The sequence below is a fragment of the Aspergillus lentulus genome (assembly GCF_001445615.1).
Source record: "Aspergillus lentulus DNA, contig: Alt16, strain: IFM 54703, whole genome shotgun sequence".
Lineage (NCBI taxonomy): Eukaryota > Fungi > Ascomycota > Eurotiomycetes > Eurotiales > Aspergillaceae > Aspergillus > Aspergillus lentulus.
Window position 1 is genome coordinate 1,715,388 of NW_028322113.1, and position 15,520 is coordinate 1,730,907.

At 50.9% G+C, this 15,520-nt stretch overlaps 5 protein-coding genes across 5 annotated transcripts; 3 read left to right on the plus strand and 2 right to left on the minus strand.

The window, feature by feature from the left end:
* Positions 1-310: 310 nt before the first annotated feature.
* Positions 311-1,695, minus strand: ALT_8031 (uncharacterized protein; the record flags this gene model as incomplete). The annotated part of the gene is made up of 6 exons (XM_033555930.2): positions 311-351; positions 406-997; positions 1,052-1,087; positions 1,148-1,292; positions 1,342-1,424; positions 1,480-1,695. The coding sequence occupies 6 exons, from the start codon at positions 1,693-1,695 to the stop codon at positions 311-313; spliced, it is 1,113 nt and encodes a 370-aa protein (XP_033411821.1).
* Positions 1,696-2,873: 1,178 nt separating this feature from the next.
* ALT_8032 (LSM14 family protein) lies at positions 2,874-4,986 on the minus strand (the record flags this gene model as incomplete). The annotated part of the gene is made up of 4 exons (XM_089600359.1): positions 2,874-4,283; positions 4,548-4,788; positions 4,855-4,911; positions 4,964-4,986. 4 exons carry the CDS (start codon positions 4,984-4,986, stop codon positions 2,874-2,876), a joined length of 1,731 nt encoding a protein of 576 aa, XP_089455252.1.
* Positions 4,987-5,370: 384 nt separating this feature from the next.
* ALT_8033 (WD40 repeat domain-containing protein) lies at positions 5,371-6,718 on the plus strand (the record flags this gene model as incomplete). Its single annotated transcript, XM_033555932.1, has 4 exons — positions 5,371-5,411; positions 5,486-5,651; positions 5,738-6,403; positions 6,464-6,718. 4 exons carry the CDS (start codon positions 5,371-5,373, stop codon positions 6,716-6,718), a joined length of 1,128 nt encoding a protein of 375 aa, XP_033411823.1.
* Positions 6,719-7,223: 505 nt separating this feature from the next.
* Positions 7,224-9,757, plus strand: ALT_8034 (thioredoxin domain-containing protein; the record flags this gene model as incomplete). The annotated part of the gene is made up of 4 exons (XM_033555933.2): positions 7,224-7,322; positions 7,378-7,495; positions 7,557-9,062; positions 9,114-9,757. The coding sequence occupies 4 exons, from the start codon at positions 7,224-7,226 to the stop codon at positions 9,755-9,757; spliced, it is 2,367 nt and encodes a 788-aa protein (XP_033411824.1).
* Positions 9,758-12,776: 3,019 nt separating this feature from the next.
* Positions 12,777-13,851, plus strand: ALT_8035 (fruiting body protein SC14; the record flags this gene model as incomplete). Its single annotated transcript, XM_033555934.1, has 3 exons — positions 12,777-13,384; positions 13,439-13,728; positions 13,784-13,851. The coding sequence occupies 3 exons, from the start codon at positions 12,777-12,779 to the stop codon at positions 13,849-13,851; spliced, it is 966 nt and encodes a 321-aa protein (XP_033411825.1).
* Positions 13,852-15,520: the final 1,669 nt, after the last annotated feature.

The window sequence follows — 15,520 nt, forward strand, 5'->3', positions numbered from 1 at the left end:
GTCCCGACTGCTCTGGTTGTTGTTGTTGTTCTCCACTCCTGGAGTACATGTACCGGTTCTTGGAAGAGGGTTCAAGAGGTATACATCACTCGCTCAGTCTAGATAGACATTAGCGCATTATAGAAGGGATGGTAATCCTTTTAGACGTTGCTCCAAGACGATCTACGCTGTCCGATGTGCACATTGTCGGACCTTGTCTAGAATGGCACCTACGTGAATGTCTCTTCAAGCAGAAGGAGTGGTATTCAACCATGAGATATTGCTAATCGAGTCGCTGATACAAAGGATAATCCATACATGCAGCTTAGCTCTACAGAATAGCCGTAGCGTTTGCATGAGATCCAACACCACCTAAATTACAGTTAGCAATCATTCAACACCACATCGGTCGAAGGCAACACATACCAGCAACATTAGCCGGAGCGCTCGTCATGAAGAATGTCCATTTCTTCCTTTCCCGGCACTTAGTCGCCAACTTCTCCAAATCCCACATCTCACCCAATGGCATCCCCCACAACGCCAGAATGCTCTGGTGCATGTAGTTCCCATCGATCGGTGGCCAGCACTCGAACGTGGGCGAGTCTCCTGCAACCGCGGCAAAGTAGCAGTCATGAAGCCAGTCCAGTACCGCCTCTTCTTGCTTCAAACCCGCCCACTTGAGATCGTCGTGTGCGCGCTGGGCCGCCGCCGTGCGCTCCGCTGGAGTCAGCTGGTCGTACCGCTCTACGAACCCGGAGCGAACCATGAGGATGTCTCCTACTTTGATGTCCCCACCCTGCGACTCCGGACGGAGATCGATGCCCTGGTACGTGGCGCAGGCTTTAAGGTCGTCAAAGGAGATGGGATGCGCTGTATACGGGTCATAGTCGATGTTGTGGGTTTTCGCATAATGGCGATAGTCGAGCAGGATGCCGCGGCCGGCAATACCATGGACAGCCCAGTGGTGGATGCTGCAGCGGAGGTTTGCATTGTCGCCAACGATGTCGGACGGTTTGGTCTGTGTCTCGTTTAGTGTGACTGACGGAGGGGATGGGGCGCAAGTGACACATACGCCATTGTAGAAGGTTTGAGAATCGATATGTGAGAACTGTGAGCTTTCAGTAACACTACATCTCAGACAACAGCAGAGACCTTCTTGCAGCCTTACATGTCTGAACCCATCCCATTGCGTACCGCTCTGTGTGTTCAACGTATACGTATCATCGTACGCCACGCCCTCGACCAGTAACTTGATTTTATGCTGAAAAGCCTCCCGTCCAAAAGCCGGCGTCTCGGGAACATTCAACGGGAGACTACCTCGCGTTAGTTATCTCACTCAATCATCTAGGGATGATGTCTCACTCAAGCCGAACCATTTCCCCCGTCTGAATCTCCGCCGCGGCAGCCTTCACCCGCTCCGGAGTAAGCAGATTCAATCTCCCAAGCTACGCACATCACATCAGCCTGACTACAACTTCTCCGAAGAGTCGGTTGACTCACCGAATCATCTTCACCCCACACCCAAGCCGCGCCTTCTGGAGCGCCGGTGAGCGTGGGCAACTCCTTGCGAGAAGGGAAAAGGGTGCAAGTAGGATCCCAGGGGATCCGGTCAGGCGCCTGCACTCGAGAAGACATTGTATCAGGCAACACCGAGGCGGAGATAGGGTTTGAGGACAAAGTATCGGCGACTTTCTTGAGTCGATCCGAGGTGACCATGGTGACGAGGAGTCCTTGTTTATATAGTACGTGAGACGAGCGATCCGTGTGCTACAGTGTCGGTGGGGAGCCTAGTTCATTGACACAGTTGTGGACAAGAAGAGAACTGGAACCGAGATGATCCTCGGTATTTAGTGGTTTTGCAAACGGGAAGGTGGATAATGCTTGTCGACTGTTTTGTTCAGGCTGAGAAATGGGTTTCTAGCTGTAGCCGTGGGACGGTGGGGGTGACGAAGGGGAACCCCATTTTTTCTCCTCCACTCCTTATATCGACCATCATCCATAGTGCGGGGGAACAGTGTAATAGTCTGATCTACCCAGTGTCCATGCATCCAGAATGAGAGAGCAGAAAGCTTGTTTGGCCGAGGTGAACAGGACAGAGTGTGGGCATTGACCTTGGAATGCGGAGGTTAAGGGACGATCATCCACTTCATACTAGGCACTTCAGCATCGACCCTGCTTGGACTATCGAAAGAACGAATCAACAGCTGCAGCAAGGGGAGAAGAGTCGGACTTCCCCCAGTGAAGCTCGTCTTCAATGTTCAACATACAACACCCAGATGCCGAAAGCGGCTCCGCACAACATAAGTAAATGTGGCGGTTCTCCGCACGTTTTGAGCCGAGGCTAAGTCCTGTATCTTCGGCCGACCCAGTCATCGACGATCTACTAGAGAGTAAATGGATATTACAAGCTGTAAGACAAGGCATATTGGGCTAGGCTCGACGGCCCTTTTTTGTGATTTTCATTCAGAATGATATCTTCTCGAATATGGTACATAAGTCAGGTGTGCCTGCAGTCGACAGCCACATGGAGATAAAGCCTTCAACAGGCAGGGCATCAACACATCAGCCAGATCCAGGACGAAGAGCAGACTACTCGTCCTGACAGGTAAAGGGAAATAAACTGTTCATCATCACCGTCTGTGCGGTCACCAAGGCCATGCAAGTGGTAAAATAGATAAACGCCGTGAACGGAAACCATATCAAAACAACACAACGCTCACCAAGCCCGCCGTGATTCGTACTAATCCCAATCGCAGCATAGGAGCTTGATTGATGTCAACTATTTCGTAGGATGCGACCATCCAGACGCCGAGATTCATCAAAAACAACAGAAGCCGGTGAGTAAAATCGCTAATCGAACAGCATCAAGGAATCTCAAAAGAATGAGACGGTTATTAGATCGGTGCAGGCACCCCGGTAGACTGCGAGTTGCTGCGTCCCCGATAGTTACCACGGCCTCGAGTGTTGTAGCCGCGGCCATAGCCACCACGACCACGGCCACTGTAGCCTCTGCCTCTGCCACGGCCTCTGTAATGACCGCGATAGCCATCAACGCTACCCTGGCCGAAGGTCTCAATGTTCCGTTTCTCTTCTTCGCCGCGCCACTCACGACCGCCAGGTCGACCTCCGGAGCGTTCCTCGCGGTCGCGAGCCTCGCTGGAGATGTTGTCGAAGAATGACGTAGATTTGTTGTAAGCAGAGGCACTGGTGGACGTCGCATGATGAGTGGGATCAACAGCTTCGACCTCACTGTTCTCGACGTGTGTTTCGGCCTCGGTCACAGGAGAGCCGGTGGCAATGGCTTCTTTGACCAGATCTTGCTTGTTGAACTTGGCATTGGCACTTTCAAAGTCATAGTCAGTGTCAGGAACTTCAACCTTCTTGGCTGGTCCCTGGTAATGACCGCGATGACCACTACGTCCACCACGATGTCCACCGCGTGGAGGACGGCCGCCTTCGTGCGTCTTCAATTCACCCATCTGCTTGGTCACGGCGTCAACAGCTGCATCCTGCACGGACTGTTTCTGAGCATTAGGCTGTGGCAGCTTGGCCATGGCGGCAGCAACCGCAGCAGTTGCGGCACGCGTAGCCTCCGTGATAGCGGACAACGCAGGTCCTTGTGACACATTATTTCCAGGAACACTAGCAAGAGGAGGATTGGCTACAGCCGGAATAGGCGGCTTAGGTAGGTTGGTGATAGGAATCGCTGGCTGAACACGACCGCCCTTAGGTCCAGTGGGAGGTACCTTGGATGGTGTTCCAGGACCAGCTCCCAGAGCAGCTGTTTGCGCACTTTGAGAAGTAGAGGCCTTTACGGCTTCTGTTACGGAAGGCTTAGACTCGACGGGGGGTGGAGGAGGATTCTGTGCAGATGGAGCAGGGGCAGGTGTGGCGTTCCGGCTAGCGGGCTTACTCGTCTGCCGGTCACCAACCGGGAGCTCCGATGTGGGCTTGGGTACATTTACAGGACCCGCGCCCGGTGCTCCAGCTCGATTCTGGGGAGGGGGGGTTTGGTGTGGTCCAGGGGCAGTAATAGGCATCTGAGGAGGAAATTGTCCTGGTCCTGGAGGAAATCCCTGACCAGGAGGAGGGTACCATCCCGGCGGAGCACCATACGGCATGTTCGGAAATCCAGGTCCAGGTGGGAAGCCAGGAGCGCCAAAGCGTTGTCCATAAGGTGGGTAGAAGCCTGGGAATTGTGGCTGCTGAGGATATCCAGGGGGATTGGGACGAGGAACTTGAGACTGCTGTGGTGGTTGAGATTGAGAAGGTCCTTGAGGGGCGGGTCCTGGGCGAGACATGCTCTGTTTCATTCAAGTCAGCAAATTGTCCAAGTTGCAACAGGCATGTCTGTAACAAAGAAAGAACACATTGCATGGTTTTTGTTGATCATCAGAAGGAAGGCAACGGAAATCTCTACACGGTTTTGCGCATTCAGAACAGGTCTGTGAGTTTACATCCGAAATATTTCATCACCTGATCAACCAACCCGACCGTGTCAAGTCGAGCGACTTGCACGCAGGAAATGAAGGGAAGGGGAAAGAAATCAAAGGTCCGGTTGAACTTACCCCTAGGATAGCGGGATCGTCTGGCACCTGAGGAGGTTCAGGCTGTGCATTCTCCTTCTCCTCGGCTACGCTAATGTCCTTTACATCACTCCCACGGAAGACAATGTATTCATAGACACTGGCAGATGGAGGGATCTCCTCAGCCGGATTGCCTCGTCTGCCTTCTGTTCCAAAAGAGACGACATTTTCAAGGGCTATTGTCGAGGCCTCAGGGTTGATCTCATGTAAAGTACCAACGTAACTAGGGATAAGCAAGTTAGTCAAATGGTCGAGCAAGCGAGTCGGTTCACATGGAGGGTCATCATACCGAATGTCACTCTTGGAGATCAGGTTGAAACGCTGACTGCTAGGTGTTAACTCCAGTCTACAAGCCGCACAAACCCCGGTTCAGACCAGTGTAGGCATTAAAGACTGACCCTATGAGATGGTTCATATCCATGCTGGACAGGGTTTGCGCGGACAACCGCGCCAGAAAAGGGGACGGAGGGAAGAGAGGGAAGAGGAGAGAGGAAAAGAAAAGAAATTCGATCAGAATTTATAGCTGCGAGAAAGAGACGGAAAGTAAGCGAGCGAAGCGAGAGAGAGAAGAGAGGAGAAGGGAAAAGGGTTGAGACCGGCTACCGTGTTTTTGTGGTGGGAAAGCTCTGAACTACGGCGAACCACAGGAGCTTAGTGAGCAGGTCCTTCGTCTCTTTTGCTCTTTTCTGCGGGATGCTCAGGATCCAAGTCCCACCGCCAATGCGACCTACGGCTACACTGAACGAGAAAATACTTTATAATTCGTTGAATAGAATTTAATATCTGGCTACCATTTATATTCATCATGTCGCGTTCTACGCATCGGGACGACTTCTTTCAAACCTCGTTCGTGATGATTACTACCGGGTTGCTCTGTGTTGCTCCCTCTCACTAACTAATTGTGCCTCCTAATTTTGCAGGGCTGCCTTGGAAGAGCAGAAGCGAAAAGACGCTAAATCTCGGAACACAGATGGGAGCCCCATCAAGTTGCAGAGTAAGATATTGGCCATTGCAGCAGATCCTGTGAACCCAGGTGCTGTATTTGTTGCGCTGAGTACTGGAACTGTCCGGAAGATCATATTAGAAGTAGGTGCATGGTATCCTTTTTGCTGGATGCCTCACTGGTACTCGTAACTAAATCAATCTTTCACTTCCTTTTGCTATTGTCGCAGACAGGTGAGACTGCTGCCCTTTTCAAGGGCCCGACTGCCCCAGTGACGAGCATCTGCTTCAGTCCCAATGGCAAGCTGTTGTTTGCCGGTTGCTGGGATAAGACCATTTGGAGCTGGGATGTGGCCTCAGGACAGCCGCAACACCGATATGAAGGCCACACCGACTTCGTAAGATCGGTCATCAGCTCAAGCCTGCGTGGGCAAGATCTTCTGATTTCAGGAGGCGCGGATGCGCAAATATTAGTTTTCGACATCGCCAGCCGAAAGCGCCTTTATACGCTCAAGGGCCACGCCAAGGGTGTCCAGGACTTGATCATGGATCCGACTTCCCTCGACCCGGAGAGCAAGTCACTTGTTGTATTTAGTGCTGGCAGCGATCGAGAAATTCGTTGCTTTGACATTACCTCCGGTAGTCAAGATCTCACCGCCATGGATCCTCTTTTGGCGCATGACACAAGCGTATACAAGTTGTTCTTCGACAACGATGGAGATCTATGGACGGCTTCGGCCGATAAGACAGCAAAGTGTCTCGTCAGAGAGGATGGTTGGAAAGCGAACCTGACGCTGAGTCATCCGGATTTTGTTCGAGATGTTGTAGTCTACGAGCAAGGTGGTTGGGTCATCACCGCATGCCGGGACGAGGAAGTTCGAGTATGGAATCGCTCGGTCAGTCAATGTCCATGGAAGAGCGACCTGTCCTCTATCACTAACCTCTATAATTCACAGACTGGTCAACTTTATCATACATTTTCCGGACACTTCGAAGAGGTTACGGGGCTCGTTCTCATAGGGTCTACCGTCGTCAGCGTCAGCATTGATGCTACCATTCGCCAATGGTCTTTGAGACCTGACGACCTACGAACGGCAGTGGAAAAGGCCAAGAGATCTAAGGCTGAGGAGGAGGAATCGGAGCACAACCCCGAATCGATGCTAACCGAGGAAGAAGAGCGGGAATTGGCGGAGTTGATGAATGAGGATTAATAGCGTTTAGGGCAGGGTCATACCAGATACTGTTGTCATATACCTGGAGCGACATTAACAGACACATGTTACAGTACATAATGCCAGCTATCTACTATTCCCCATCTTGTCTACTTGCTAGCGACGGTGATTAACTCCATCGATGGACATCGAAGTGTCGGGGCGTCACGTGATAGCTTGATGCATAAATGACGCACTCCGACGATGATCTCCCGGATGCGGGACAGACTAATGCCCGTAGCACGTACTCTCCTCCCCCAGAGCCCAACTCTTGTTCACTAGAGGTCCATTCTTATTGCTATACTCGTGTAGGATTGGCGGTTCAACGGATCCCTGTCGCTCTGTCTGTTCTCGGATAATCTGATCAGAGCTTCCTCGTGTGGCTTGAGCCGAAAAGTCGCCGTATCTTATCAGTGGGCACCCCCTCCCTTCATCGTATTCTTGTACGACAATTTCCAACTTGTTGCCGACAGCTCGCTACACAATCACCTCCTGATTATGCAAGATGGCGACAACAGCAGCCATGCATCCTCAGACACACCTGGGCAGTGCGGACCATGAGCCGAAGCTTGTCAATAGGCTGCGGGATAGCAGGTCACCTTACGTGAGACGCGCGTACTGCAGACAATTCAAGTTGCCGATTCTAATCTCTTCATCAGGTCAGAGCTCACATGAACAATCCGGTCGCCTGGCAATTATGGGATGCAGAGGCCATCGAATTAGCCAGACGGTATAACCGACTCATCTTTTTGAGCATCGGTTATTCAGCGTGTCACTGTGCGTTCCCCTTGTATGCACGTTGTAGAGTTGGTAATGCTAAGAAAATAATGTGATCCAGGGTGCCATGTCATGGAGAAGGAGTCGTTCATGTCGCAAGAAGTAGCCTCGTTACTGAACGAATCCTTCATTCCGATCAAAGTCGACAGAGAAGAGAGACCTGATATCGACGACGTTTATATGAATTACGTCCAAGCTACCACCGGCTCTGGCGGCTGGCCTTTGAGTGTATTTCTGACACCAAATCTTGAGCCTGTGTTTGGTGGCACCTACTGGCCTGGCCCGAACTCATCAACACTCTCCAGACAGGACACAGTCGGATTTGTGGATATCCTGGAGAAACTGCGAGATGTGTGGAAGACTCAGCAGCAGCGATGCCTCGATAGTGCGAAAGAGATCACGCGACAACTGAGGGAGTTCGCCGAGGAAGGAACACACGCCCAACAAGGCGATCGGCAGGCGGATGAGGATTTGGACATCGAGCTTCTGGAGGAGGCCTATCAGCACTTCGCTTCGCGATATGATACTGTAAACGGAGGCTTTTCCCGGGCGCCCAAGTTTCCCACGCCTGCCAACTTAAGCTTCCTCCTGCGCCTGAAGACGTACCCAAGCGCCGTGTCGGACATTGTAGGACAAGAGGAGTGTGACAAGGCAGCTGCCATGGCAGTGAGCACGCTGATTAGCATGGCGCGCGGAGGAATCAGGGATCACATCGGCCATGGTTTCGCGCGATACAGCGTGACCGCGGATTGGAGTCTACCCCATTTTGAAAAGATGCTTTACGACCAGGCTCAGCTTCTGGATGTATACGTCGACGCGTTCAAAATCACGCATAACCCTGAACTCTTGGGTGCCGTATATGACCTTGCCACCTATCTCACCACCGCCCCAATTCAGTCGCCTGTGGGTGCTTTTCACTCATCCGAGGACGCAGACAGTCTGCCAACGCCTAACGACACGGAAAAGCGCGAAGGTGCATTCTATGTCTGGACTTTGAAGGAACTCACGCAAGTTCTCGGCCAGCGAGATGCTGGTGTCTGTGCCCGACACTGGGGAGTGCTTCCTGATGGTAACATTTCCCCCGAACACGATCCGCACGACGAATTCATGAATCAAAACGTGCTTTCCATCAAGGTCACTCCGAGCAAGCTCGCAAGAGAATTCGGGTTGAGCGAGGAGGAGGTCGTGAAGATCATCAAGTCGGCAAAACAGAAACTACGTGAATACCGTGAGACGACACGGGTACGTCCTGATTTGGATGACAAGGTTATTGTGGCTTGGAATGGGCTTGCCATCGGCGCGCTCGCCAAATGCAGTGCCTTGTTCGAAGAGATCGAAAGCTCAAAAGCTGTGCAGTGTCGCGAGGCAGCAGCACGAGCGATCAATTTCATCAAGGAGAACTTGTTTGAGAAGGCGACGGGCCAGCTGTGGCGTATCTATCGTGATGGTAGCAGGGGAGAAACACCTGGCTTTGCAGACGACTACGCTTATCTTATCCACGGTCTGTTGGATATGTATGAAGCTACTTACGACGACAGTTATCTACAATATGCAGAGCAGCTGCAGAGTATGTTCCCTGATAGCGGCTGATTTGGTTGAACTATACTGACGGAAGCAGGATATCTCAACGATAACTTCCTTGCCTACGTAGGCTCGACGCCAGCGGGTTACTACAGCACACCTTCCACCATGACACCGGGCATGCCTGGTCCGCTTCTTCGTCTGAAAACTGGAACCGAGTCCGCTACACCATCCATCAATGGAGTCATCGCTCGTAACCTGCTCCGTCTCTCGGCACTGTTAGAGGAAGAAGAGTACCGTACTCTGGCCCGCCAGACATGCCACTCCTTCTCCGTGGAGATCCTGCAGCATCCTTTCCTGTTCGTTGGCCTTCTTGATGTCATTGTCGGACTCCAGACGACAACACGGAGCGTAACGGGGGTCTTCTGCACTGCAAATTTCCCTCAGAGCGTCACTTCAGAAGGGTCTGGTAGACTCATCAACAAGCCAGACGAGCCTGTGTCTGTACGGGATATGATTATCAAAAAGATCCGGAGCGAGGCTGGGTCGACGATGGTCACGTCGGCTACGGTCACATCACTAGTCGACATCAGGCCATCCCATCTTGGTGACTTTGTTGGCAACCAATCTTTCTGGCTTAGGACTCGAAACCCACTATTCAAAGAGCTCAAGCCATCGGAGCCGGCGAAGAATTATTTAATGGTCTGCGAGAGCGGCAGATGCACGATGGTTGACGTCTAAAAGTGCTGATAGAGTTAATCTTCGATTTTGCTTTTCTTAGTCAGCTTGGTGTTCCAAGGTTTTCCTGATTCTTTTGAACTTTGAATAAGGGGTAAACGTACTCTATGCGGGTCACATTCCGTGGCTTGCTAGAAGTTACAGCAACAATCAATCTAAAAAATCTTAGCTTTATCGCCAGTACTATTCTACCAGAGTATCCTCTCACAATCAACAAGAGATGAAGATCGTGTTGGCCAATTAAATCTGGCCCGACAACTAAGGATCGACCATTACAGCTAAGACATGTATCATATTAGCAGCTCAGCAAGCGCTCATTCTGAAACGAAGGGCTTTCGTGGCGGTCCAGGCGCATGGGGAAGGGCATCGTACGACGACCCTGCAGATAGCTAGTTGGCCCGACGGAATCGCAATCGGATCGCATCTCAAACGCTGCGGACAGGGCTGGACGAATCTTGTTTCAGGTGCAGGGTGTAGTATTTGAACTCACCGCAAGCTTTTGTGCGTACATGATCTGTGAGTGCAGGTCCTTGAAAAGTGTAAATCACTTTCATTGGAAGCAAAACTGGAGATAACTCTTGACAGCCTCGAGTAATGATAATTGCTGTAGCTCTACTATAATTTTGTTGCTGACATCGCTGACATCTACAGTTTACTGTCGTTGTTTATCTAAGCCTTTGTGGAATGTAATATGGCATGACATCAGGCTTGAACCTTGCAGACTGAAATATATATCTCGTCCTCGGCGAAAAAATTCGATGACACATTTAAACATGTGTAAGCATTTAAATCCCTTTTGATTAATCTATCGCGTCCGTCCCTTAACCTCGAATCTATTAACTACTCGGTAATGAAGTGGCAGATGACAAATGGGACGTCACCTCACGCCTGCAATCTCGCTTCATTGGCAATGACGCCGAGGCGCGGAATGGGGAGCTACCAGAGGACTCAGAAGGCACAACAGGCTTATCAGATCTGTGTACTGTCAATGTCAATGTGTCAAACCAAGGGATTCTGATGATCTGATCCTGATGGCTAGCTTCGCATCTGCTACCGCCATGTCTCGGCTTGGAAATGCCACCGGCCAAGGCAGACGATGCGACGTGCACACGAGTCACGAGTCACGACAGCAATCCAGACCCGCAAGGTCCAGAAAAGAACATGGCGAAATGTTCTGGACTTTGTTACTGTCGAATATTAACTACTTGACTACAGGGGGAGTCTATATCCGCTGTAGAAAGTCGATCAGTGATGTAGCCTAATAGCCTCAGAATTAGTCCAGTGCATCGTAATGGAAAATGGGCCAAATCTCCGAGGGACCAAAGGGTGAAACATTAGCGTGGCGCCGGTGGCTTTGTCTACGGGGGACGGTCAGGGTGCCAAGTTTTGACGGCTGATCATTATTGACTACGGAGATGTGTCAGTGATCACAACCCCTGGCGAGTACCGATGCCGTTTGTATGGAGTATATTGCGTCGATGCGCAGTGGTTGGGCTGGAATGAGGAAAATGAATCCTGCTTAATTTTGAGTCATTAGTGGCACGGTGGGACTGATATTAAGTGGAAATTACATGACATCTTGCCGAAGTGTTAATTAATCCAGATTGTGTATGCTTGCTATGGAGAGAATGACACTGGTTAAGGTGATGGTCACCTGTTTTGCGTCAAGGCCTGCTACATCGTGTTACAGATTATACTCGAGCTGATATGTCTTTCCAGAAGTTCTGATTAGTCGTCTACAGATGTTGTCATCACCAGCATAACTCAATGTCGCACACAATTGTAACATGTATCATAGAGAGTTAGGTCGCGTAGGTAATATAATCAAAGTTCAACTTGGACGGAGATCAGAGGCGCAAAGGTATCGCTGAACGAGATTATTGGTTCAGGGCTCTCGGTGCCTGAAACGGGCGGCTCGTGCAGTCTGAGAATGGTTTAGTGATGGTCAGGGGGTCTGGGAGTTTCTCAACCGTCAAGAAATTAATGCTCCATCTATTCTGCTTGATTTTACCATTCCGAGCATGACGAGCCAGTCTACAACAAAGATGACAATAATAGTAATGAATAGACAAATGAGAGGACAAACCCATGGTTCAAGGTCCTGTCCATGAACACTAGATAAAGAAATTTCTGTTGTGGCTGTCGCATACTCCATCGACGCCGCGGAATGCTAGGTTACCAAGGGACAGACCAGGGCCCAAACGCTGCTTGGTATGTGGATGGTAGGTAAACATGTCAGGCGGCATTTATTCCCAGCAATTGCGCTGTTCTGAAAGAAAAGAGAAAGAAAAAAAAGACAAAAGAAGGAGAGAGAAACATCAAACAATCAATCGAGTTCTGGATCTGGCTGCGATGGTCACTTGTATCAAGTACCACCACCATCCACCCCTGAAGTTATTATATCCTTGGGAGTCCCCGCTCCGGGCCATGTTAGTCTTGACTCTCTAATGCCTTTAATCACGAATTTAATTTGTCTTTGATTATTCCAGATCTCTTGGCCCCACTGATGAGGATAGAGTCACCCCGCTAGGCTTTCTCACTCTTGCTTCTACATTCTCTCTTTCCGGTCTCCCCTTTCACGGCGCAATTCACTAAATATTCACTAGCTGGAGCTGCTGGCCACTACAGTTGGACTACCAAGGCGTCCTATATTATCAGGCACTCTCTTTCCCTCTCATCTCTCCCACTGCCTTCTTTTGGTCCTCACCCTCCACGCTCAACTCTTCTTCATCCTCCGCCTGTGGCGTGCTCTTTTTCTTCACTCCTTTAGAAAAAGTGTCATCACGGCTGTCGTTCCTTTGTTTATACCTCCGTCTACCAGACAGTACATACTCGGCCACTCTTTTCAGCGTCTTCCTCCAAATCAATCCGCAGTCGATCTGCCTACTGACAAGCACACCTTCTCTCTTCACAATCCGCTCGTCGATTTACTTCCTGGCGAAGTAATTTGGTTACACAGTTGATCTGTTGGGAATTATTGCTCCATACTCTCGGGAAATTAAAAAAAGCCAGCTCCGGAATCATGCGTTACTCGTGGTTGATCGGCGCTGTCTGCGCTGCAGGTGCTCTGGCCAAGCCTGTCGACAAACGGTCTTACGTGACTGATTGGACCATCGTCACTGTCACAACGACCATCACCCTCCCTTATCAGCCTCCCCCAACCTCAACTCCGGCCTACTCTCCCATCCAGGCGGTCCAGCTCACTCAGACAGTCGCCAGCGTCGACCCTGCCCCTGCCCCTGCTCCTGTGGAGACTGAGGCTTCATCCGCCTCCCCTATCCCGACCCCTGAGGCTGTCAATACCGCTCCGGTTGGTGTAGTGGAGGAATTGCCTGGGGCTTCTGCTTGGACGTCGGCTTGGACATCTGCTTGGACATCGGCTTGGACATCTGCTTGGACCTCATCGGCTCCTGAGGCTGCGCAACCCACCACCCTTGCTACTTCGACCTCTACCACTGCCCCCGCTCCTAGTGCTCCTGCCGCTAGTGGCACCAATGCTTATCAGTCTGCCGTCCTGTACAATCACAATATCCACCGTAGCAACCACTCGGCCAGCTCCATGACCTGGAACACCACCCTCGAGTCCAGCGCCTATGAGCTTGCCTCGCGATGTGTCTACCAGCACGACACGTGAGTACAAAGACCCCCAACGAATGACTGCGCTTGTGTGCTAACCCGTTTTAGTGACATCGGCGGTGGTGGCTATGGTCAGAACATCGGATACGGTGTTTCGGCTGACGAGATTGGAGTCATGATCACCAATCTGATGTACAACGACGAGTTCGGCTACTACGATAATCTGTACGGTCAGGCCAACCCTGACATGACTTACTTCGAGAAGTGGGGCCATTTCTCGCAGATCGTGTGGAAGGGTTCCGTCTCCGTCGGCTGCGCTACTGTCGTTTGCAATTCCCTCGGCAACGTGGACTCGAGTCAGCCATCGCCCTTCACCGTCTGCAACTACTACCCTCCTGGTAAGTGTGATCAATCTTTATCCCTTGGAGTCTGTCGGTTCTGACATGTACATAGGCAACTTTGCGGGTGAATACGGTGACAACGTCCTCGCTCCGCTTGGACACGCCTACTACTCGGCGTAAACTGCCAATTCCGTGGATCTCCTAGTCTCGACTGTGATAAGAGAGGTGCCGGACCTTGCATGACATTCAATTTCTCCATTAGGGGTTACGAAAGAAGTCACTCTGACCCCGGACCGTGGGTGTTTGAGCTTCAAATGGGACCATCTCCAGGGAACTAAAGATCATAAGTGGTTGTTTGATGTATGGGATACTGCTCGATTTACCCGTATGTGGAAAGTTACAATCGCAAATTGCAATCGAGAACGGGATGACTTTCTGGAAGTTGTCAGCCATTCGTACAAAATTTCTCTTCTTCTTGAACAAACCTTCTTGCGTTCTCTTTTTCTTCGTGTTGCTGGTCACTTTCGACTTTGTCTTGTGCCAAGGCTCCTCCTTGCTTCGCCGGGGAGATCTGCAAGTCCCCACATTCCCGGCCATGAGCCAGGCGACGACATGGAAATGAACGTGACTTTGCTTCTCTTCGATTGTGAATATCATCCGTTCGAATATTCTTTTTCCTGGTACATCAGTGCCAGCGACTTGATCATTGAGCTTGTCATTTTTTGGGTGTTTGCTGGAGTATGATCTCATGAAATAACGCCTTGCTTAGAGTACGACATGGCTGGAAGCGAATTGATCTTTCTCAACACCAAGCAACACCCTACCCTGCAGCAATCTGCGTCTTCTCCATGCCCCTCAAGCTCGTAAGCGTCGATAAACCGCAGCTCATTGGGACGTAGATAGGTATAGTTCAAGAAACCTGCAATAACTAGTTACCTCAGGGGCGCGGAAGTAAGCAACACGTGACCTGTCAATTAGAGTTAGGTGAGAGCTCCCCGCATCCAAACTTGCAGTGCGATCACAGGTCATGGAATGATGGAATACTACCGGGGATAAATGATTGCTGGACGAGATTGGGCACGCATCTTATCACCGCTCCCTTCGCCCGAAACGTCATCGGATCCAGCGCGAGACTAGCCCTTCATCCAACGGTCCAACTATCTAAAGCCTAACGCTTGACTACTGTGAGCTAGATTATCGACTAGACTCGCTACCTGGTCCAGTATCTATTTTTGCTGTATCACTGCAGTGCAACTTCACTATCATCCCTCGAGAGCCAGTCTCGGATAAGCTCTTACACGGCATCTTGATAATCGCCTTGACTTATTGAATTGCCTCGTGTTGCTCATCCGGGATTATAGTTGGGTAAGTACTATCTACAGTCCTCTGATCAATGCCTTTATCCTGCAGACGTCACACGGGCAATCTTCCAACACCCCGCCATCGTGTCAGCTCAAGGACTCGAGGAGTGTCAGTCGGCAAATCAATTTTCGCAATTATTCAACTGCTTTCAGAGTGGTTCCACGAAACCTTTTGCTCGTCTTAATTTTACTTTTGTGCGGTGTCTGCTTCATTTGCTTTCTGAACCTGCATCTCTTGGCAACCTAAGCTACCTGGCCACCGTACACTAACCACCCGTCAAGCATTCCGTTCCCCCGACGCATACTACCATCAAAGTCCTCGGACGCGGAGGCCGGTGCAAAGCGATCCACTGTCGTTGATGCAACCGCTGCAGGCTATCCCTCTATCTGATTTACTGTAAGCGTCCCTTTTCCCGCTGCCTGACGCTATTCTTCCTTTCGTCCCCGAGACCCCAGCACATGCTCCACACCTCTGGCCTTGCGTCCCC